This window comes from Onychostoma macrolepis, chromosome 24, assembly GCF_012432095.1.
Source record: "Onychostoma macrolepis isolate SWU-2019 chromosome 24, ASM1243209v1, whole genome shotgun sequence".
Taxonomy (NCBI): Eukaryota; Metazoa; Chordata; class Actinopteri; order Cypriniformes; family Cyprinidae; genus Onychostoma; species Onychostoma macrolepis.
The window spans coordinates 2,360,922-2,381,652 of record NC_081178.1 but is presented as its reverse complement, the minus strand read 5'-3'; the positions used below and the strand labels follow the sequence as shown (position 1 = coordinate 2,381,652).

Below are 20,731 nucleotides of genomic sequence, written 5' to 3'. Positions count from 1 at the left end.
GTGGTTCCTGGCCATTCTTAATAAAAGGGTTCCTCCAGGAACCTTTAAAGTTCCTCAGAGAACCGCCCCTTTTTAAAGGGTGCCTAGAGGCTCTACAGAGGGTTCCGCCACAGTGGCAAAGTGAAGAACCCCAAAAGGTGCCTCCAGGAACCTTTAGTTTTTACAGTGAAACCTGGGTTTGATTGAAGTTATTTTAACGTGCAAAATATGAATCCCACACAAATCACTGGATGAACAGTTGTTGTGCCCTTATATATATTAAGTTTGTTTTCATGTTTTTTTTTCAGTTGTTGTCAGCTCAGTCATCAGCATTAACTGTTCCAGTCTCTCAGGCTTTGTTGCTGTGGGTTATTTTAAGAGACAGGAGTGGTATGGGATGATTCACATACTGCTACTGACCAACACACAACACACGCTGGAGTCGAGATTAGATGAGTTTGGTTCTGAGGAGAAATGCTGTACAGGAATATTCTGGAAATAATGAGAAATAACATTAGAAATTCTCTAAGATTTTAGCATGATTTCAAAGAAACAATCATGAGAGGCCCACAAATATCATAGAATAAGAACAACACGGTCTAGTAAAGAAGAGCTTTTACTGCTCTCTCAAATGTCTCTCACTTTTCACCTTAAGAATATGCAACATTTTCCAATATGGCCTCTAGGTGGCAGTGCTTAATAAAACAAAACAGTCTATTAGTGATCATGATTACATGCTCATCATTTAACGATACAGTAAACAACATTCTGGCTATTTGTTGCTTTCATAATATATTGTGAAGTAAGCATTGTTAAGTTTCAACAGTATTTGTTTCTGTTGTATTCCAGGAAAATAATTACAGTAATCAGTATTTTTCAGTCAATTTAGCAGATGTTATTTATCCAAAGCAACTTAAAAATGTGTGATTGTGATGATAAAAAATATATATATATATTAAAAATAAAAACTGATAGGTTCATAAAACACGTATAGCTTTACATGAAGGAGATGTTTTTGAAAGAAGCAGAAACAATTTCAAGATCCTATTTTCAAAGTTTCAGCAGGCTCTAAGGCATTGCTTTTAATAATTTTTCAACATTTAAAAAAGAAAAATGTATCCCAAAACTCTGTTTTCTTCTCTCTCTTCTTGATGTTTTCAGAAAATAGCAGTGTACCCTGTACATCACCACTAAGTGACAAAAGTGATTTAATTTATACTGCAGCACTTATTATTCCTTTAATACATTTCTTCCCTTTGTTTCAGCTCATTTTTGTTCATTTTAATACATGATCATCAACTGACACTCCAACTGCTTCCGTTGTTGTAACACATCTCAAGTTATCTTCAGTGGTTTTGGTTTTATGTTTCCAAGAAACTTGAAAAAACGTGTCATTCCTCTAAAACTGAGATTCCATGATTGTTCTTGTATCATTTCATATTCTTCTTCATCAGAGTCTGACTGCCGATTGTTAAACAGGAAAAACACTGGCTGATTCTTGTCATTCACTGCACACTTGATTTTAGCCTCTTTAACAGCCGTCAGGGTATGTTTAGGTGGCATCCCATCTGAGTGTGTGAGGAGCAAGACAGTGTTTTCAGTGATATCTCTTCCAAATAAAGACTGAACAGTATCAAATATGTAGATTTGTCTGTCAGAGAGTCGATTTTGATGTGCCATAATCACCAGACATACTGCATGTATTTCATGAATCACTTCTTCAGATTTACTTAAGCTGTGCAAACTCACAGCGATCTCTTTATCAAGCTCAGTTCCACGTGTGTCTCCATATCCTGGTGTGTCGATGATTGTTAAATCAATTAGACTCTCTTGTAGATAAAACCCATAAACAGTGACGCTGGAGGTCTGACTGTAAACTGATGTTCGGTCGCTCTGATCATCTGTGATCTCAAACCAAACCTTGTCTTCTCTCTGAACACCCAACATGTAGTTGATCATTGCATTGATCAGGGTTGTTTTTCCTGTTCCTGTTTCTCCAGCCATCAGAATGCTTTTATGAAGTTTGTTTTTGTCTCTCTCCCCAAAGGTCATTTTTCTGTATGGTTTTGATCGATCCAAATTGTCTGTCCAAATTTGCAGATGGTATAGAGCAGGATTTCCATCATAAATTAAGATGCTTTTTTTGATGAGTTCATTTTTGTCCTGTAATGTAAAGGGTTAAATATGTAATAACAATAAAAAAGATTGTGTAAATGTACAATGCTATAAAGAAAAATTGTTATTAAAATAATATATATAAAATCAGAAAATCAATGTGTGTATATATATATATATATATATATATATATATATATATATATATAAACATTTTTATTTATTTTATTTTATTTTATTTTTTATGCACATACAGTACCTTTGTGATAACCGTGGTGACATCAGATTCAGTGATGTAGTTGAGTTTGCCCACTGCTGCACATTTAATACTGTACTCAGTATCTGGTCTGAGATCAGTCAGAGTCACTGTATTCTGCTTCTTTGACACAGTTTGAGATCTCCAGTCCTTCTCCTCCTTCATTTTGTACAGTAATTTGAGCTCCTCTGTAGCAGGACACGGAGGAGACACTTTCAGATCCACTTGCCTATATCTGACATCTTTAATGACTGGGCTTTCTGGTTTTGATGGAGAAGTGAAGCAAACCGATTCATTGCATCCATTTTTATACAGAAGAATGCAGGAACCTGGATGTTTTTCATGTTTTTTTATGAAAACCATAAATCTAGAGTTTTGACTGCTATGTGATGTCATCAGATCTTTAAATATTTTCAAATGTTCTCTCATCTTCTCCCTGATGCTTCCAGTGAGCCACGTTTGAGATGCTACATCAGGTGTTTTCTGTGGATTTCTCATTATTTGAGGATTCATATAATTTTCTTGCTCAATAAGTAACTCATCTGGCTGCTCAAGAGAACTGAAAGTGTAACAAAAGACATTTTCCGCCTGAATATCTGACAAATATGAGTTCAATCTCACATTCACTTCGGCTCCAAGATCCAGTAACAGCTTAAGGAACTCATTAACTGTGTTCAATTCTGCTTCTTTCACTGTGATCCACTCTTTTAGACTCTTTTCATTAAATGGAGAATCTTTATGTGCTTGTAGAAGATCCACCAGAGCACTAGACTCTTTCTCACAAGCTTTAACTGACTGGATCACAGATTCAATTCGGTCGCTGAAATCTTGTTTGTACGTTTGGCAGTTTTGCTGCATATCTTGTATTTTCTTATAAAGTGCAGTAAAAGTTGTCTCCTTGCTGATTTCTAAAATTACACTGCACTTGTTTTCAGTCCAACTAAGATTTTCAATCACAGACTCTTTGGCTTTGATGAGATTCTGATTTATGATTGTGAGACGCGTCACATCACTGTCTACGGTGTAGTTGAGTTTGCCCACTGCTGCACATTTAATACTGTACTCAGTATCTGGTCTGAGATCAGTCAGAGTCACTGTATTCTGCTTCTTTGACACAGTTTGAGATCTCCAGTCTTTCTCCTCCTTCATTTTGTACAGTAATTTGAGCTCCTCTGTAGCAGGACACGGAGGAGACACTTTCAGATCCACTTGCCTATATCTGACATCTTCAACAACTGAACAGTCTGGTTTTGATGGAGGAGTGAAGCAAACAGCTTCATTAGATTCATTTTCATACAGCAGTATGCAGGAACCTGGATGTTTTTCATGTTTTTTATGAAAACCATAAATCTAGAGTTTTGACTGCTATGTGATGTCATCAGATCTTTAAATATTTTCAAATGTTCTCTCATCTTCTCCCTGATGCTTCCAGTGAGCCACGTTTGAGATGCTACATCAGGTGTTTTCTGTGGATTTCTCATTATTTGAGGATTCATATAATTTTCTTGCTCAATAAGTAACTCATCTGGCTGCTCAAGAGAACTGAAAGTGTAACAAAAGACATTTTCCGCCTGAATATCTGACAAATATGAGTTCAATCTCACATTCACTTCGGCTCCAAGATCCAGTAACAGCTTAAGGAACTCATTAACTGTGTTCAATTCTGCTTCTTTCACTGTGATCCACTCTTTTAGACTCTTTTCATTAAATGGAGAATCTTTATGTGCTTGTAGAAGATCCACCAGAGCACTAGACTCTTTCTCACAAGCTTTAACTGACTGGATCACAGATTCAATTCGGTCGCTGAAATCTTGTTTGTACGTTTGGCAGTTTTGCTGCATATCTTGTATTTTCTTATAAAGTGCAGTAAAAGTTGTCTCCTTGCTGATTTCTAAAATTACACTGCACTTGTTTTCAGTCCAACTAAGATTTTCAATCACAGACTCTTTGGCTTTGATGAGATTCTGATTTATGATTGTGAGACGCGTCACATCACTGTCTACGGTGTAGTTGAGTTTGCCCACTGCTGCACATTTAATACTGTACTCAGTATCTGGTCTGAGATCAGTCAGAGTCACTGTATTCTGCTTCTTTGACACAGTTTGAGATCTCCAGTCTTTCTCCTCCTTCATTTTGTACAGTAATTTGAGCTCCTCTGTAGAAGAACACGGTGGAGACACTTTCAAAACCACTTGGCTATATCTGACATCTTCAACAACTGAACAGTCTGGTTTTGATGGAGGAGTGAAGCAAACAGCTTCATTAGATTCATTTTCATACAGCAGTATGCAGGAACCTGGACTATTTACCATTTCTTTTGATGCAACAATAAACTTCACTGATTTGCTATTGTTTAAATCAATCAAGTTTTTAAATACCTTCAGATTGTTCCTCATAATCTTTTGGATGTCAGGTGTGAGCCAAGTCTTGTGTTCAGATTCAGAGCTTTTCTCTTCATTTTCTTTTGTTGAAGGACTCAGGTAGGTGTTTTGTTTAGAAAGCAGCACATCTGGCCAGTCCAATGATGTGAACGTGTAGATGACCAAATGTTTAACTTCCAAATCCATTAAATTTTTATTAAGTTTTTCTACTTTGTCTCCTGAGTCATTCAGTTGTGTGAGCAGTGATTTAATGATGTCAGATTCTTCCTCTTTCTCTTTCATCCATCGTTCAAGAGCGCTTCTTTCAAATGGAGATTCCTCATGATCGTTCAGCAGATTGATTAATGCTGTATCTTCTATAAATTTTCCTCTGATCTGTGGTAAGAGAGAGCCAAGTTTCTTCATGAGGCTCAACCTGCACTGGTAGCAGTTTTTCTTCATGTCACTGATTTTGTCATGAAATGCAGTAAAGGTCAAAGCAGGCATGTCTGTCAGAAGATCACTGCATTTCATCTCAGTCGTACTCAAATTCTCAATTATAGATTCAATATATGTGCTTAGACCTAAGCTGATTTCATGCTGAAACTTTACAACTCTTGAGAAAAGTTTGTCCAAAGGATAAAGCCAAACTCTCAGAGGAACCGCATGTTCTTTGTTTTCTCCCAGCAGTTTGGGAAGATCTTCAAAAAACTTAATTGCATCTTCAAAAGATTTCGGATTATTTGCAAGCTGGAAGTCACCATAAAATGTACAGCTGAATTTTTGGGCAGCAGTCTTCTGACTGTTATTCAGATTAATGTTTGCACCAGCTGAAATGCCTTTTAGCTTCCCAAAGACAGCATTTACATCTACGGCTATCACCCTTTTGTTCTCATCTGATGAAACTTCTCTATCAAACACAAAGCAGGCATCTGCTCCATACAGCACTGCTGTCACTACATGTGTGGCTACATCATTGTCATAATGAGCCATTTCTCCAGAAGGAAAGTGGTTCATTATCAGTTCTTTAAACTCAGTGGTTGAATGATAATGTAATGTCAATCTCTGTTGATTGAATGATTCCTTGGTGTCTTTAAGATAACTGGCAGCTCCACTTACATTGATGAGTCCACCTAAAAGACTCAATTTCAGACAACCATCAATATTCAGCAATCGAGATTTGTCCTTTATTGAGTCTGAAGCAGTGACTGTAAAAACTGTATTAATTTGGGTTGTATTGCTTATGTTCTGCTGCAGTTGCTCTTTACTCCAAAGTCTGATTCCTGTAATGGAGAAAATGAAGAATGTACATGTAAATACTTTATTCATTCATTAAACTGAATTTTAATCAGCTCCTTCACTCCTTCCAGCAGACAACACTGCATTCTTTTTGTTCTCTTCCATTTGCAGAGCTACCAAAGAGTACAAATAATTCAAACCAGTACGAGTAATTCAGAAAAAGACACAATTCTAAATATAGAATTATAATAACAATTATAATGAAGTATCATGTATATAGTATTATATTCTCTATGGGGACTTAAAGGCTATAAGATCTAAATGAATGCTGGGAAAGACTTTTATGTAAGGCTGTAAAAGATTAAAATTGCAAACTTTTTATATTGTAAGTTTTCTACTACAGCCCCATAAATATTAGATAAATGATTTTACTCCAATTATTATTATTATTATTTTTCATATGTTGTGAAAACATTGAAGACTAGGTTTGGAGCAACAGTTCATTCAGTCCATCATACTGCAGCACCTGGTACTAGAGCATCTCTCCTGCAGTCATACAGCATCCCCAGCTGGAAGGGTCTCCCTAGAGCTGCAGTCTCTATTGAATTCACTCCCACTTGATCCATGCTAGACAAAACACAAAGAAACAAAAAAAATAAATAAAATAAAATAAAAATCAACCAATGAGATTACTGATATATATATTTTATTTTATTTTTTAGATATTCACAGGTGTCAGAGGTTTGTTCATCAGGTTTAGCGCCATCTGGTGATCACAATGCACTGAAATTCCTTTTAAAGGGTCTTTAATATAATTATTATAACTCAGATCTGATTCGTCTGAAAGAAGAAAGTCACATACACCTAGGATGCTTCGAAGGGGAGTAAAACACAACCTAATTTTCATTTCTGGGTGAACTAACCCTTTAAGTTTTAAGTTTTGTATTGTAAGTATTATATCACAGACTTTTATACTTTGTTCTGTGTGCATAGATTATTTCTGGTGTGCTATTATATTTTTGTTTTGTTAAACAAAGGGTGACCTTACGGCGTAATTTACCTAAGGCATGATTAAATGGTTTCTCTAACAGTCATATAGGCTAAACAAAATAATTAAATAATCTCAGTATAGAGTGCAAAATAATATAGTTTTACCCTTTTGAGAACAGGTAGGACTCTGTCATGCGGAGTCTAGGTTATAAAGCAAAATAATGAAAATACTTTTCTCACACAACTCATTATGTCTATAGAAGATCTGAACAAAATTATAACATGCAGACCAATATTTTATATAAGATGGTATTTATTTCATTATTGGGCATTTCCACAATTAGGCTAAAGCAGCCAATAGCTGCATCAAACAGCGACACCAAAATCACTGTTTCCGAATTGAAGATGAACGCAGTGGCGCATGATCGGACGCAGGGCACGCACTAACCTCCTCGTGCTGGGTGGCATCGTATCATTCATGAATCGACGATAGCCAGAGATATTGTCAGGTCCAGTGGCGTGCACAGAGGGGCAGAGGACAAGTGACGTTAAAGGGCACTTAAGCGTCGGCGAGTTTAAGCTTAATGCAGCTTCAGATGCCGGAAGTGCCGTCAGTTTTTACTTTTTTTTTTTTTACTTTAACATTCTGTATAGTGAATTGACTGAGATTAAGACCTTCACCGGCATAACTCTTGCGCAACGTTTGCACGTTGCTTGTGTGATATCCATCAGCTCGCCTTCATAGTTTAAAACTGAAATATTTCCCGGAGGGGGCCATTATTTGACAATTATTCAGTCGCGACTAAAATATGCGGATGTATGTAGTAGCCTACAAAATACAGATATGAGTAAGTCCAGAATCAACAATGAAATATAAATTAATAAATATGATTATGGCAATATGTTTATGGCAAATCTGTCGGTGTTCATCAGTCTCTGGTATTTGTAAAGAATAATGCAGCTATAGGAATAACGTAGCATTACATAAATCTATAAAAATTTCTGCCTCATCAGAATCCATCGGATCACAATTGGATGTTAATTCAAACACTTGCTGGTGAGTTTTGAGCTGAGAAAATGTTTTAAAACATAATGTTAGCTGGTAGACTGATATGAAAAAGGGAAATAGGCATTGGTGCTGATTCAGTCCTCTTATTGTTTATACAATGTTGTCCTTCGTTACTTTATATGGCCCTTGCAGTAATAATGCAATAAATCAGTTTTAAAATGGATCTACTTACTGTTTTTGATGCTTTGGTTCCAGATGACTTCAAATGCTTGCAGGCAAACAGTCGACTGATTGCAACGCCCTTATGGTCATGTGATTTATAGGAAAATACGCTGTTTGATGGCATTTATAGAAAAAAATGTAATTCCTTTCCATTGAACAAACAGAACCGAATGAGCGAATCAGAGTTGACATTTTATTTCAGTTTACAGATGTTCTGAAATTTTATTGTGGTTATGTAGCTATTAGCAAGAACCTTACATTAAACATGCATCTATTATGTTAGAGGTACAAAATGTGCAAATAAACAGTAAGTAAAAATGAAGTAACACTTTATTTCGATAGTCCACTTTAGACATTCTACTAAGAGTAAGTAACTTTGCAACTACATGCCAACTAGCAGTCATTAGAGTATTAGTAGTCTGTCTGCTTAATATCTTCTAACACTTTATTTTGATGGGTCCACAATATACAACATACTGACTATGAGAAACTTTGCAAGTATATCTCAACTTATTCTACTAACCCTAAACATACCCTACTGAGAGTTAGTAGACATGTAGTTGCAAATTAATGAGAATTAGTTGACATGTAGTTGACATATAGTTACAAAGTTACTTATAGTTAGTAGAATGTCTAAAGTGGACTATCAAAATAAAGTGAAACAATGCTATTTAATAAATTATAACAAAATAAAATGCAATGTAAAAATAAACAACACAAAGAACAAACACTAGTCATGGTACAAAAGCAGCACAGACTCCATATAAACCATCAGAGACCAGAGTTTATTTGCACTATAGAGCATCTCAATAAACTTTGTAAACCATCCATTTGATGTTAATTTCGCCCTTAACTACACATTTTTCTGCTAATCGGAAAAAAACCATGTGACAAAATTAACTTTCACCTTCCTATTCCTATACAAACAACATCCATTCTCCAAACTGCATGTCCTTTGTAGGGCCGCTTTCCCAGCATTTCGGGCTGAAGGCAGGGAAACATATTAAACACGTATTTATACCGATATCATCAGGCTCCGAAAATTCTTCAAAAAGAACACAAAGAATGACCTTCTCAGCTGCCATAGTTGCAACTCTTGTGTCATCAGAACAGGGTGTTCAACGCCGTTTCCGTTTAAAAAAACATTTTGCAATGTTTTGACAGGGCTGAACGCAGCTCTAGACCAGCCAATGCACATGTGCAGTATAAGCACATTATGACTCTGCATGCACATTGGCTGGTCTAGCCTGAAAAATAAGCTTTTAAACGCTATTTGAGCATAAGAAACAACATTCATGGGGCAATTAATTTCAGATTTTTGTTGCTGATGTGATATATGGAATTTAATTGTGAGTTCAGTGAGCAGTTTTTGAGATTTCAGGATTCCCCCATTCATTAAGATTGGTCTTGTACGAGCTGCCTGGAGGCGTTGCAAATATGGCCGCAGAGTGAAGAGACTTTCCTCGAAAGGGAGCTTGTTTTAAAATAATTGATTTTCATTTAAATTTTTTATGATTTAATTAATTGTCAGCTTTTCATTGAACTCACAACCCCCCTTCCTTACGAACCCTAGTTTTGGAAACCTTGATGTAATATAATGTTTAATGCACTTCATGTTGTAAATTACAATGAATGGAACAAGTTTTCTTACTCTGCATTTTTGTACATCATTATGGTACAAGATAATGCTATTTAAATCAAAGTGATAAACGAGTTAAATCAAAAGTAATCTAAAAGTAATCTGATTATATTACCTAAAATGTGTAATGTAACAGGTTACGTTACTGACTACAATTTTTGTCATGTAATCTGGAATCAGTAACGGATTACAATTTGTAAGTAATCTACCCAGCTCTGTTTACGACCCCCTTCCTCCCTCTCCTCTCCCGTCCCTCTGACTCTCCTCCCTCACTCTTCTCCCCAAAAGCAAGAATATCTATATGCCACATGTGTTATACTGTATCTTGTGAATGCTGTTTTTTCCCTTTCATGTTTGGTATCATTTTAAAGGTCTTTGTGCGATTGGTACTGGTCTCAATTTCACAGTATCACTCTAAAAAAAAGGTGCTAAATAGCACTAAAAGTGGTTCTTTGGCTCGTAATCATAGGGGAACCACTTTTAGTGCTATTTAGCACTGATCTTTAAAGGTGCTATATAGCACCTTTGTCAAATGGTGCTATGTAGAACCATAAGAGGTGCCATATAGCACTTTATTGCAGTGTTTTTTGGATTATCATAGGGGAACGTCTTTTGGTACTATATGGCACATATTCTTAAAGATAAGAAGCTTAACAGCACATTTGTCAAAATGTGTTACACAGAACCATTAGAGGTGCCATATACCATAGATGAGCCAATATGCTTCTAAATGACACTTTTAATTAAGATGAATGATAACTAATCATTTCTTACCAAATTGCAGCTTTAAAGATTCAAATTCCTGTACTAAACGCTTACTGAGAAACAAAATAGATCCCACTTTCAAAACTTTTTAATTGATTTATTTCAGCAGCAAATAAAATGAGTGCTGATAAGCCAGGGAATATACATATACAACATCACAATATACGGCGAGTTGTTGTTTTATACACATACAAAATAATGCAACAAGCTTGAAATATGTAAATTTTTGAAGAAGAGACTGGTTTACATACATGTAACATATTGTGGTTTGTGTAATTGTTGTTTTTATACCACGTGAGGTGGCGGATCCGTGCTAATAGGTACCGGAGCACAGAGGTCCTGGATCCTGTTCCGGCTCAAATTAAGCCCTACACTACTTATTACATGTTAAATAGGGTAACTTGTAATCTGTAATCTGTAACCTATTACATTTCCAAAGTAACCTTCCCAAACACTGAGCATCATGAATAATCATCCGACCTGCTATCTAATACATTAATACATATACATTTTCATATGCATTTACATTTACATTGTCATTTTGCAGACGCTTTTATCCAAAGCGACTTACATTTGGGGAATACATAAAGCGATTCATCTTGAAGAGGCAATCAGACAGACGAAGTGCTTGCAACACCAAGTCTTAGGCATTGTTCATATAAGTACAAACTACCAAAGGAAGGAATAAGTAAAGAGAAATTTTTTTTTTTTTTTTTAAAGTTTAGGATGAAGTCAAGTGCTGTCGAAAGAGATGAGTTTTCAGCTGTTGCTTGAAGATTGACAGGGATCCAGCACTCCGGATAGGGGTGGGAAGATCATTCCACCAGTCAGGAATGGTGAATGAGAATGTTCTGGAGAGGGATGTAGATTCGTAATAGTGAGTGGAAGTAGGAGGGTGCTGAGCCTGTGGTTGTTCTATATGCGCGCATCAGTGTCTTGAACTTGATGCGAGCTGCAACCGGGAGCCAGTGCAGGGAGATAAAGAGAGGTGTAACATGGGCTCTTTTGGGCTCGTTGAAGACCAGTCGTGCCGCTGCATTCTGAATCATTTGTAGAGGTTTGACTGTGTTTGATGGAAGTCCAGCCAGAAGAGCATTGCAGTAGTCCAGCCTAGAAATGACAAGGGCCTGGACAAGAAGTTGTGCAGCATGCTCCGTCAGAAAGGGCCTGATCTTTCTGATGTTGTGTAGTGCAAACCTGCAAGATCGAGCAGTCTTTGCAATGTGGTCTTTGAAGGTCAGCTGGTCATCAAAGATTACACCAAGATTTCTGACCGAAGTTGATGGGGTAATTGTTGATGAACCTAACTGGATCGTGATGTCATGCTGTAGAGTCGGAGCAGCGGGAAAGACAAGAAGCTCAGTCTTTGCCAGGTTGAGCTGGAGGTGATGTTCTTTCATCCATGCCGAGATGTCCGCCAGGCAGCCTGAGATCCGTGCAGCTACCGTTGGATCATCTGGTTGAAATGTATGTATGTAATCTTGCTTTGTAAATTGCATTTTTTGATATAAGTCTGATGCTCAATTGTAATGTTCCCACATTTGCCCATAGCGGCAGTGTTTCTCAGCACAATTCAACATTCTTTTTCTGTGTTGACAATAAAGTTTTTATTGTCCTGTATGTTTTGAGTAGAACTGTTTTCTTTTCTTTTCTTTTTTTTTTTTTTTTGCAGTTCTTTATGTTGTTGTTATTTTTTTAATTTATTTCCCAAGACTGCTGTTCAATGTATTTGATTTATTACAGAAATGGTAACACTTTACAATAACAGTACATGAATTATCATGTACTAATACCTTAATTAATAATTACTTGACTATGAACCAGAGGTGGGACCAAGTCATTGTTTTGCAAGTCACAAGTAAGTCTCGAGTCTTTGCATTCAAGTCTCGAGTCAACTCCCAGTCAAGACAGACAAGTCCCAAGTCAAGTCTCGAGTCAAAATAGGCAAGTCCAAGTCGAGTTGCAAGTCCTCAACTTTTAACTTCAAGTCTTAAACAAGTCATTAGTGCTCTTTGCCCAAATTAGTGTCTTCTAAGTCGGGTAGAATATGTTTTTACATAAGTTTAATTTAATGTGAGATGGGTGCCCTTAGTAAAACTACTCAAGTTCAATTTAGGATTGTGCCAAAATAGGACAAGCAGTGGAAAAAACAAAACTATTTTATTAGTAACAGAATATCAAAGACAACATAATTTCATAGAAATTACATGAAATACTTCAAAAGTAATTAAAATTAAAAGAAATACTTTTTTTAGAAATACTTTGCATGTGTGCATAAGAAGAATATATGCTAGGTTTGTTATATCTAAGCCAATGAGCCATTATTTGAAACCTCAATGAAACAGATTTAAAAACATATGAGCAGAAACTCAGAAAGAACCACTTTGAAAGAACTAGAAGAAATAACTGCTACCATACTTTATGTGAGAGGAAACCTGCAATATGGATGCAGACAAACTCATGAAGACAGTCATTCAAAAATGCTGTGCTACCATTCTTTATAACTAAGAGTAACGAAGACAAAATGTTGTATGTTAAATGTTAAGTATATAATATGCATAGTTGATCGCTAAATTTAGGGGCTATATGTGCTATAGGCCACAGACTGATTTACAACACGTGAATTCAATTAATTATCCTGAAAGAAATAAAAGTGAAATGAGTGCCTGGTGAAGGGGAGAAAAATTTAGTATATTTTATAGTTATATATAGACTACAATTCACAAATCATTTTGTGAAAAACACTTCTTCAAATTATATTTTAAAATGATCATTAGGCCAATTGCTCCTTTATTTTTTCTTCAAATTATAGCTAATTTTTTTGCAATAATTAATTTTAAATCTAGCTTAAATCAAGGTTTATCTAATAATTATTTTGCACCAAACTTTAAACCTTTAAAAATAAGCAGGTTTACATTCTAACCCATCATTTTGATCCTGGATTTAAGTAATATTTGCACCATAACTTTAAACTCAGATTTAAATCTTGATTATGGATTAACTTTAAACTTAACTGAGGTTTAAATAAAATAAAATGCACATGCAATTAAAATATGCAACTGATTGAACAGTGGAGATCTGACAAAAAAAAGGTCTCGGAGAGGTGTTTACCAATAAAATGAAAATTAAAGCACATCGAGTTGGTAGAGCTGCGAGGGTCGTGGCGGGATGCGGATCCGTCACTCATGGTCCACCTCGGTGTCGGACAAACAAAAGAAGTGAGGAATATGTTTAGCATTTCACAGCAGCGGTCACGGTGATGATGAGGCGAGCACCAGTGATCTCCTTTCTCCTGCCCGCTCCGTGTGTCTGCTGGGCGGCGATCAAACGGGCAGGGCAGCGCTTTTCACGAGCAGAGATAGCAACTACTTTTTTTCGTATCTCGGTTCTTTTGTTGTAAGTTATGCTATTATTCCATTAATTTATACTAGCATATAAAGCGCTCCCTGAACGCAGTCTCTGGCTTACTGCCAGTCAAGCGCAAGCACGCTGCACCCGTCTAGAGTGATAACGACGCTGATCTGATCAAGTCTTTCCGAGTCACAGGGCTCAAGTCCAAGTCAAGTCTCGAGTCATTGCTGTCAAAGTCTAAGTCGAGTCTCAAGTCTTCTTTAATTATGTCGAGTCGAGTCGCAAGTCATCAAATTTGGGACTCGAGTCCGAGTCAAGTCTCGAGTCATGTGACTCGAGTCCACACCCCTGCTATGAACTAATGAAGAGTTAAGACATGTATTAATCAAGAACTAATGAAGAACTAACTTAACTACGACATGAGTCATATGAATTACCGCATGAATAACACCACCTTAATTACGTGTTAGTTCCTGCATGTTAGTTAATGTATTAATTAACACTTTGGGGTAAACTAAATCAAACATGCTCTAGAAGAAAGATTCATGAAAATGGCACACTGCTAAATTGTTTATGAATTTTCCACCTGCAGCTATGTCACAAACATCAGTGAATGACAGTGGATTTCTTGCAATATTTACGTTTAACCTAACTCATCCAACGCACAATGATGCATTCATAATTAAAAACAACTTCATCTCATCCTGTTTTGAGTGATTCCACTGCTGCCCTCCTACAATAACGTATTGATTAAGCAGATGCGATTTTCCAAATTAAAATCAGTGTTAGCATAGAGATGATGGTTATGTTATGGATTGGTTTACTGTCTTTATATCATAATAATGCACTGAAATCAGACGTTTGTCTTGTGTTCTTGCTCTTCTTTTGGGCCACTATTGCTCCTTCAAAATGTTAACCTTCCTCCTACCGTTCAGTTCCTTCTCCATCCAAATACAGCCACGTGACCTCTGCTCTTCCACTTTTTTACAAACCACCAAAAAACACCAAATATCTGATTTAGATGAGCTGAATATGTATAAAACATGTGTAATTGATAACTTTTTAAAGATGTGCCCCTCCAAGACAAGTCATGACATGATACATTGACAACTCATGAATTCATGTTAAGTTATAAGTAATTCTCATGTACTGTTATTGTAAAGTGTTACCCAGATTTCTACTAACTGAAATCTGTCATTCATGTTGATTACAGTAGAATTGTGTTGCAAAATTCATGAATGAAAACAGAACACAGATACACAACATTTTCTCATATGGCCTCTAGATGGCAGCACTTAATTATACAGTTAAAACAGTCTCTTATTGACAATGATTACATGCACATCATTTTATGATAAATAATAATATTCTGGCTATTAGTTGCTTTCACAATATTGTTGCTGTATTTTAAACAGGATCTCACAGTAGAAGCTGTTTGCATTATGCTGCTGTCAATTCCTGCTTCATTCCAGGAAATTCATTACAGTAATCACTACAGTATTTTGCATCAGTTAATTTAGCAGATGCTGTTATCCAAAGCAGGTTACAAATTAGGTAAAAAATGTTAGATTCATAAATCGCTGCAATTATAATCACTGATATGATAGCTTTACATCACATTATTGACATTCTATTTTCAGCATCCTACAGAGAGGTATTATCTGAGTCTAATTTTTATATATCTTCTAATGTAATCTATGGCTCCTTGTTTTTCTTCTCCTGCTCTCATCTTGATGTTTTCCAGTGCTTTGGCCTTTTCAGTTTCATTAATTTCCTTCAGCTTCTCAATCAGAAAATCAATGTGATGAAGTGTGAACGCAGAATCAGTCTTGAGTGCGATTATCTCCAGAGTTTCCACACAGTGAAAGGCTTCCATCATCAGCTTTACTTTCTCTTTCTCTAAATCTTGCAGTTCTGCTTTCAGCTTATTGACCACAAGCACACCATCACCAATTTTGTTGTCATATTTCTTCTTTAAATCTTCAAAAGTCCTCTTCTCCATCTTTTTCTTTATTTCATATATTTTTGGATGTTTAACATGTTCTGTGTACTTGCATTTATTTGTACACACTGTGCAGTGATTATTTCTCATCGCGCTGCACCATGAGAGATTACTGACCCACCAGCATCCTGGATAATGACAGTTCTCCTCACAGACGGTGCAGCATGTTGCCATCTTGGATTTAGTAGGATCAATATCAACCAGCTCCTTGTAGGGCACTTCAACTTCATACTCAAAGTTCTTGTTTTCTTTGACATCTTTCTTGTTCTTCTCCAGAGCTTCTTGAGTTTGTTTCAGCTCATTTTGCATTAGTTCCATCATTCGAACACGTGATTGTAGATTAGAGACATTCGCCTCCAGCTGCTTCCTTTGTTGTAAAACATCTCGAGTCATCTTCAGGGATTTTGGTTGTATTGTCTCAAGAAACTTGAACAATCCTGCCATTCCTCTAAAACTGAGATTAAATGATTGATCCAACCTCTGTGTATGTACTTCAGCATCAGCATCATCTTCATCTTCTTCATCAGCAGTGTCTGACTGACGATTGTTAAACAGGAAAAACACTGGCTGATTCTGATCATTCACTGCACACTTGATTTTAGCCTCTTTAACAGCCGTCAGGGCATTTTTAGGACGCAACCCATCTGAGTGTGTGAAGAGCAAGACAATGTTTTCAGCAATATCTCTCCCAAATAAAGACTGAACAGCATCAAATATGTAGATTTGTCTGTCAGAGAGTCGAGTTTGATGTGCCACAATCACCAGACATACTGCATGTATTTCATGAATCACTTCTTCAGATTTACTTAAAGCAAGCAAACTCTCAGCGATCTGTTTATCAAGATCAATTCCACGTGTGTCTCCATATCCTGGTGTGTCGATGATTGTTAAATCGATTGGACTCTCTTGTGGATAAAACCCATAAACAGTGATGATGGAGGTCTGACTGTGAACTGATGTTCGGTCGCTCTGATCATCTGTGATCTCAAACCAAACCTTGTCTTCTCTCTGAACACCCAACATGTAGTTGATCATTGCATTGATCAGGGTTGTTTTTCCTGCTCCTGTTTCTCCCACCAGCAGAATGCTTTTATGGGGTTTGTTTTTGTCTCTCTCTCCAAAGGTATTTTTTCTGTATGGTCTAGTTTGGTCCATATTGTCCGTGCTTGATTGCAGATGATATCGTGCAAGATTTCCATCTTCAGTTAAGATGCTTTTCTTGGTGATTTCATTCATTTTACTTTGAAGTAAACTGGTCATATTTTTTCTCTGTCACATTAAAACAGAAAAAACATTATTTTATACAGGCTGTTAAAATGTGCTAAATGTGTACATGCTTGATGTTTTGTTTTATTTAGTTCATTTAAGAAGCAAATTGTCACGAACCTTAATGTTATTGTTGGTTGAACTATTTTATATTCACATTCAAACTGTAACAAATAACACGTTATTATAATTTCATTTGATTACACATTTTAATAAAATAATAATTTTGTTACGAAATAAATTGTGTTGGTGTGTTTTGCTATAAACTATCTTAAAAGTTTATTGTAGAATTTACAGAAAAAGTCATGTAAAACATCCAATGATGGGATGACCAACACAATGATTTTCCTCAGAGATGATGCTGGAGATTTACATGAAATTAATGCATATTTGGTTATTTTCTTTCATAACCCAATAAATTAATTAATAAATTTCCCTGAATTGTAGCATTCGAAAATGGGAGAATACCCATAAACCCTTGCAGATTAAAACTAAATTAGGTCTGCTTAGGCAAGCTGTAAATGTAAAATCTCATGTTCTTACAGCTCAACTGATAGAGCATGGCACTAACAATGCAAAGGTGATCGGCTCAGTTTCCAATGAACATAATGATCAAATAAGTTGGATGCATTGGTTGCTGCCAGAAGTCAGATGTACAAATGTTAATGGACATTTGTCTCTCTTTAATGTTGTTTTAATGATAATTGTTTTCTCTGAATTCACCATTATGGTGATTAGTGTTCAATTGGGTTGGGATCTTGGATTTTTAATTTTTACAATTAAATATATAGAAGCCTGTTTCTGCCACAAATTAAAAAAAATAAATTAAAATAAAAAGGGTAGTTGTTACTTTTTATCTCACAATTCTGACTTTATTTCATGTTTAACTGCTACTTTAGTCATTTGTCTCTTCATGAAGTGCAGAAAAGTCAATCACTCATTAATGTAACCTCATAATGGACTATAGATTTTGGTGTAATGCTAAAAATTTCTAGTCATTTACCTGACCATAAGGTGTTTAAAACTTTCCCCCCTAAATATTCAAGGTTATTATCTGCATGATTAAATCATTGATTTAGCTTTGCTCTAGGGACACCAATCAAGTGTTGCTCTTTGATTGTCAAAGTGATGATGCACTGACAGCAATGCTACATAAAACTGGTGTTTTTTGTTTTGTGAGAGTGCTTAAACTTGTGCTGGACTGAAGTCAGTTATAATAATCTTTGATTATGTAAAATGTCCTTTGCTCGCTTTCTGTATATAATTTATATTTGCTTTTTAAATAACCATGGAAATGAAAGCATTATAATTAGTAACTTACAATGTTTTTATTAAATTATCATGTAAAAGTGATCATGTTTAATACAAATTCAGCCATATTAAAAAATATTTTATGATATGACACTTATATCTGGTACTTACCCATAAAGACTGGTTTATGATATATGTGTTAGATTACACCAACATTAGGCTACCTTTTTTTCCCTGGAGTTCATCTTCCGCCTATGGATGCAAGAAAATACTAGCGGATTCCATCCATCTATCCATTCTCTAAACCACTTATCCTCTGTTGGGCCATGGCTTGATTCTTGATTTATTATTGATTTATATTGAATGCTGAAGTGTAATATTGAAAGCTGAATTTGGACTCTGGGTAATGTAGTTTCACCAATAATTTAGGCAAAGGAGGTGATGACTTTGTTGAATGGCTTGTTGAATGATTGATTGGCTTCAAAACAATCTTTTCAGGGCCATTGCGAGATGTAGGCTGTTTTTTCTGATATAAATATAATATATGATATAAATCAATCATCATGTAGTGGTCTGATTCACTGATCTCATCAGGAGTCTAATGTGTGTGTATATTATTTAGATTGATTAATTTCACATTATCGTAGCCCTAGAATACTAAAATCTTGTCCTGCTTTGACATTTTGAAAGTTTTTAAGTGAAAGTGAAGTGACGTGTGGCCAAGTATGGTTACCCATAATCAGAATTTGTGCTCTGCATTTAACCCATCCAAGTGCACACACATAGTAGTGAACACACACACACTGTGAACACACACCCGGAGCAGTAGGCAGCCAATGCTCCGGCGCCTGGGGAGCAGTTGGGGGTTCGGTGCCTTGCTCAAGGGACTCACCTCAGTCATGGTATTGAGGTGGAGAGAGCGCTGGTTTTTCACTCCCCCCACCAACAATTCCTGCTGGACCTGAGACTCGAACCCGTCAGTCTCTATCCATTGGTTTGTAATAAGTGAAGATGCTGAGATCTAGAGAGATCTGTCAGTGTTTAATGCTCTGTTGCTGACAGTCATGTGATGTTTTATTATTATTATTATTATTATTATTTTTTTTTTACATTGAAGGTGTTTGATCGTAATAATTTAGGAAATACCTGTAAATTAACAGTGTTGTCAGCTTATTTAAATAAGGAGATTTTACGGCTGCACTTTATTTTACAGTCCGTGTACTCACGGTGAACCTACAGTGTACTTACCTAAGAAAGTACTTTTAATATAAAGTAACTACATGGGGTAGGGGTAGGTTTAGGGGTAGGTTCAGGGTTAGTACCTAGTTATTAACTAGGTATTGTAATTACTATAATAAGTACATAGTATGTACACGAGAAACAGAACTGTAAAATAAAGTGCTACCGATTTTACTTTAGTTATATGGTTTTTGTTTGGCAGCTGTTCCTGCCAGTCATTTGACCGTTTTATCATCTAACAGTTTTGTTATTGTATTAATTACAGATTTTTTTTTTTAATTTTACATACATTTGTTTGTAATTTAGGAAAACCAAAAAATACTGTATAAAAATACAGCAATTAGATTTTTTATTTTTTTATTTTACATACATTTGTTTGTAATTTAAGAAAACCAAAAAATACTGTATAAAAATACAGCAATTTTTCTGTATAAAAAAAGTTAATTACTGTAATTTGTCATTAATGTCATATGTTAAATAACAGCAGAGCTGTTCATTTAGAGATAATTTTACAGAGTTTTGACTACAATTTAAAATGAAAGAAAAAAAATGAAAATGAAAAAAAAAACCCAGTGTGTTGCTGTTAGAATGTGGCTGGGTTTTTTTTTTTACAGCAAAGTTTTACAGTTTTACACACACACACACACACACACACACATATATATATATATATATATCACCACAATGACAACAGATGCCGACAGGAGTAACACACTGATCAGACAAAATGTTTCTGTTGCATTTGTCTGCGTCTAGTCGGCGCAGTGTGAATTGGCCTTAAGACAGATAGTTTTACCTTCTGATAAAAAGTAGATTTTGTCACAACTGGTTCTGAAGGTTACAGTTTGATGCAAAAAAAAAGTAACCATGACAAAATAAATATTTACTTTTGGTGGGAACATTAAAACTCTCCATCTCACTCTTTTCTATTATTTATTTTTATATATTACCAAATATTATTAAGTATTAAGCAAGTTTAAGTATTAGCAAATAGGCCTATTATTTGCAGTACAATCATTATTTAATTATGAACAACATCACTACATTT

At 35.7% G+C, this 20,731-nt stretch overlaps 3 protein-coding genes across 3 annotated transcripts; all 3 read right to left on the bottom strand.

Moving 5' to 3' along the window:
- Positions 1-1,024: 1,024 nt before the first annotated feature.
- LOC131533735 (uncharacterized) lies at positions 1,025-3,511 on the bottom strand. Its single transcript, XM_058766185.1, has 2 exons — positions 2,354-3,511; positions 1,025-2,142 (listed from the first exon to the last, which is right to left on the bottom strand). The coding sequence occupies exons 1-2, from the start codon at positions 3,497-3,499 to the stop codon at positions 1,315-1,317; spliced, it is 1,974 nt and encodes a 657-aa protein (XP_058622168.1). The 5' UTR covers positions 3,500-3,511; the 3' UTR covers positions 1,025-1,314.
- A 38-nt stretch (positions 3,512-3,549) lies between these two features.
- LOC131532812 (verrucotoxin subunit beta-like) lies at positions 3,550-8,229 on the bottom strand. The gene is made up of 3 exons (XM_058764602.1): positions 8,181-8,229; positions 6,476-6,576; positions 3,550-5,993 (listed from the first exon to the last, which is right to left on the bottom strand). Exons 2-3 carry the CDS (start codon positions 6,573-6,575, stop codon positions 3,550-3,552), a joined length of 2,544 nt encoding a protein of 847 aa, XP_058620585.1. The 5' UTR covers position 6,576; positions 8,181-8,229.
- A 5,518-nt stretch (positions 8,230-13,747) lies between these two features.
- LOC131533746 (uncharacterized) lies at positions 13,748-20,025 on the bottom strand. Its single transcript, XM_058766215.1, has one exon. It carries the CDS (start codon positions 17,185-17,187, stop codon positions 15,583-15,585), a length of 1,605 nt encoding a protein of 534 aa, XP_058622198.1. The 5' UTR covers positions 17,188-20,025; the 3' UTR covers positions 13,748-15,582.
- Between the last annotated feature and the right edge of the window lie 706 nt (positions 20,026-20,731).

Bases quoted from the DNA above. Each gene is read 5' to 3' on its own strand.
- LOC131533735 (XM_058766185.1), bottom strand. From the start codon at position 3,499: ATGAAGGAGGAGAAAGACTGGAGATCTCAAACTGTGTCAAAGAAGCAG. The intron at 2,143-2,353 runs GTACTGTATGTG...TTTACATTACAG, and splicing joins TCACCACGGTTATCACAAAG to GACAAAAATGAACTCATCAA.
- LOC131532812 (XM_058764602.1), bottom strand. From the start codon at position 6,575: ATGGATCAAGTGGGAGTGAATTCAATAGAGACTGCAGCTCTAGGGAGA. The intron at 5,994-6,475 runs GTGCTGCAGTAT...TCTCCATTACAG, and splicing joins GAGAGATGCTCTAGTACCAG to GAATCAGACTTTGGAGTAAA.
- LOC131533746 (XM_058766215.1), bottom strand. From the start codon at position 17,187: ATGACCAGTTTACTTCAAAGTAAAATGAATGAAATCACCAAGAAAAGC.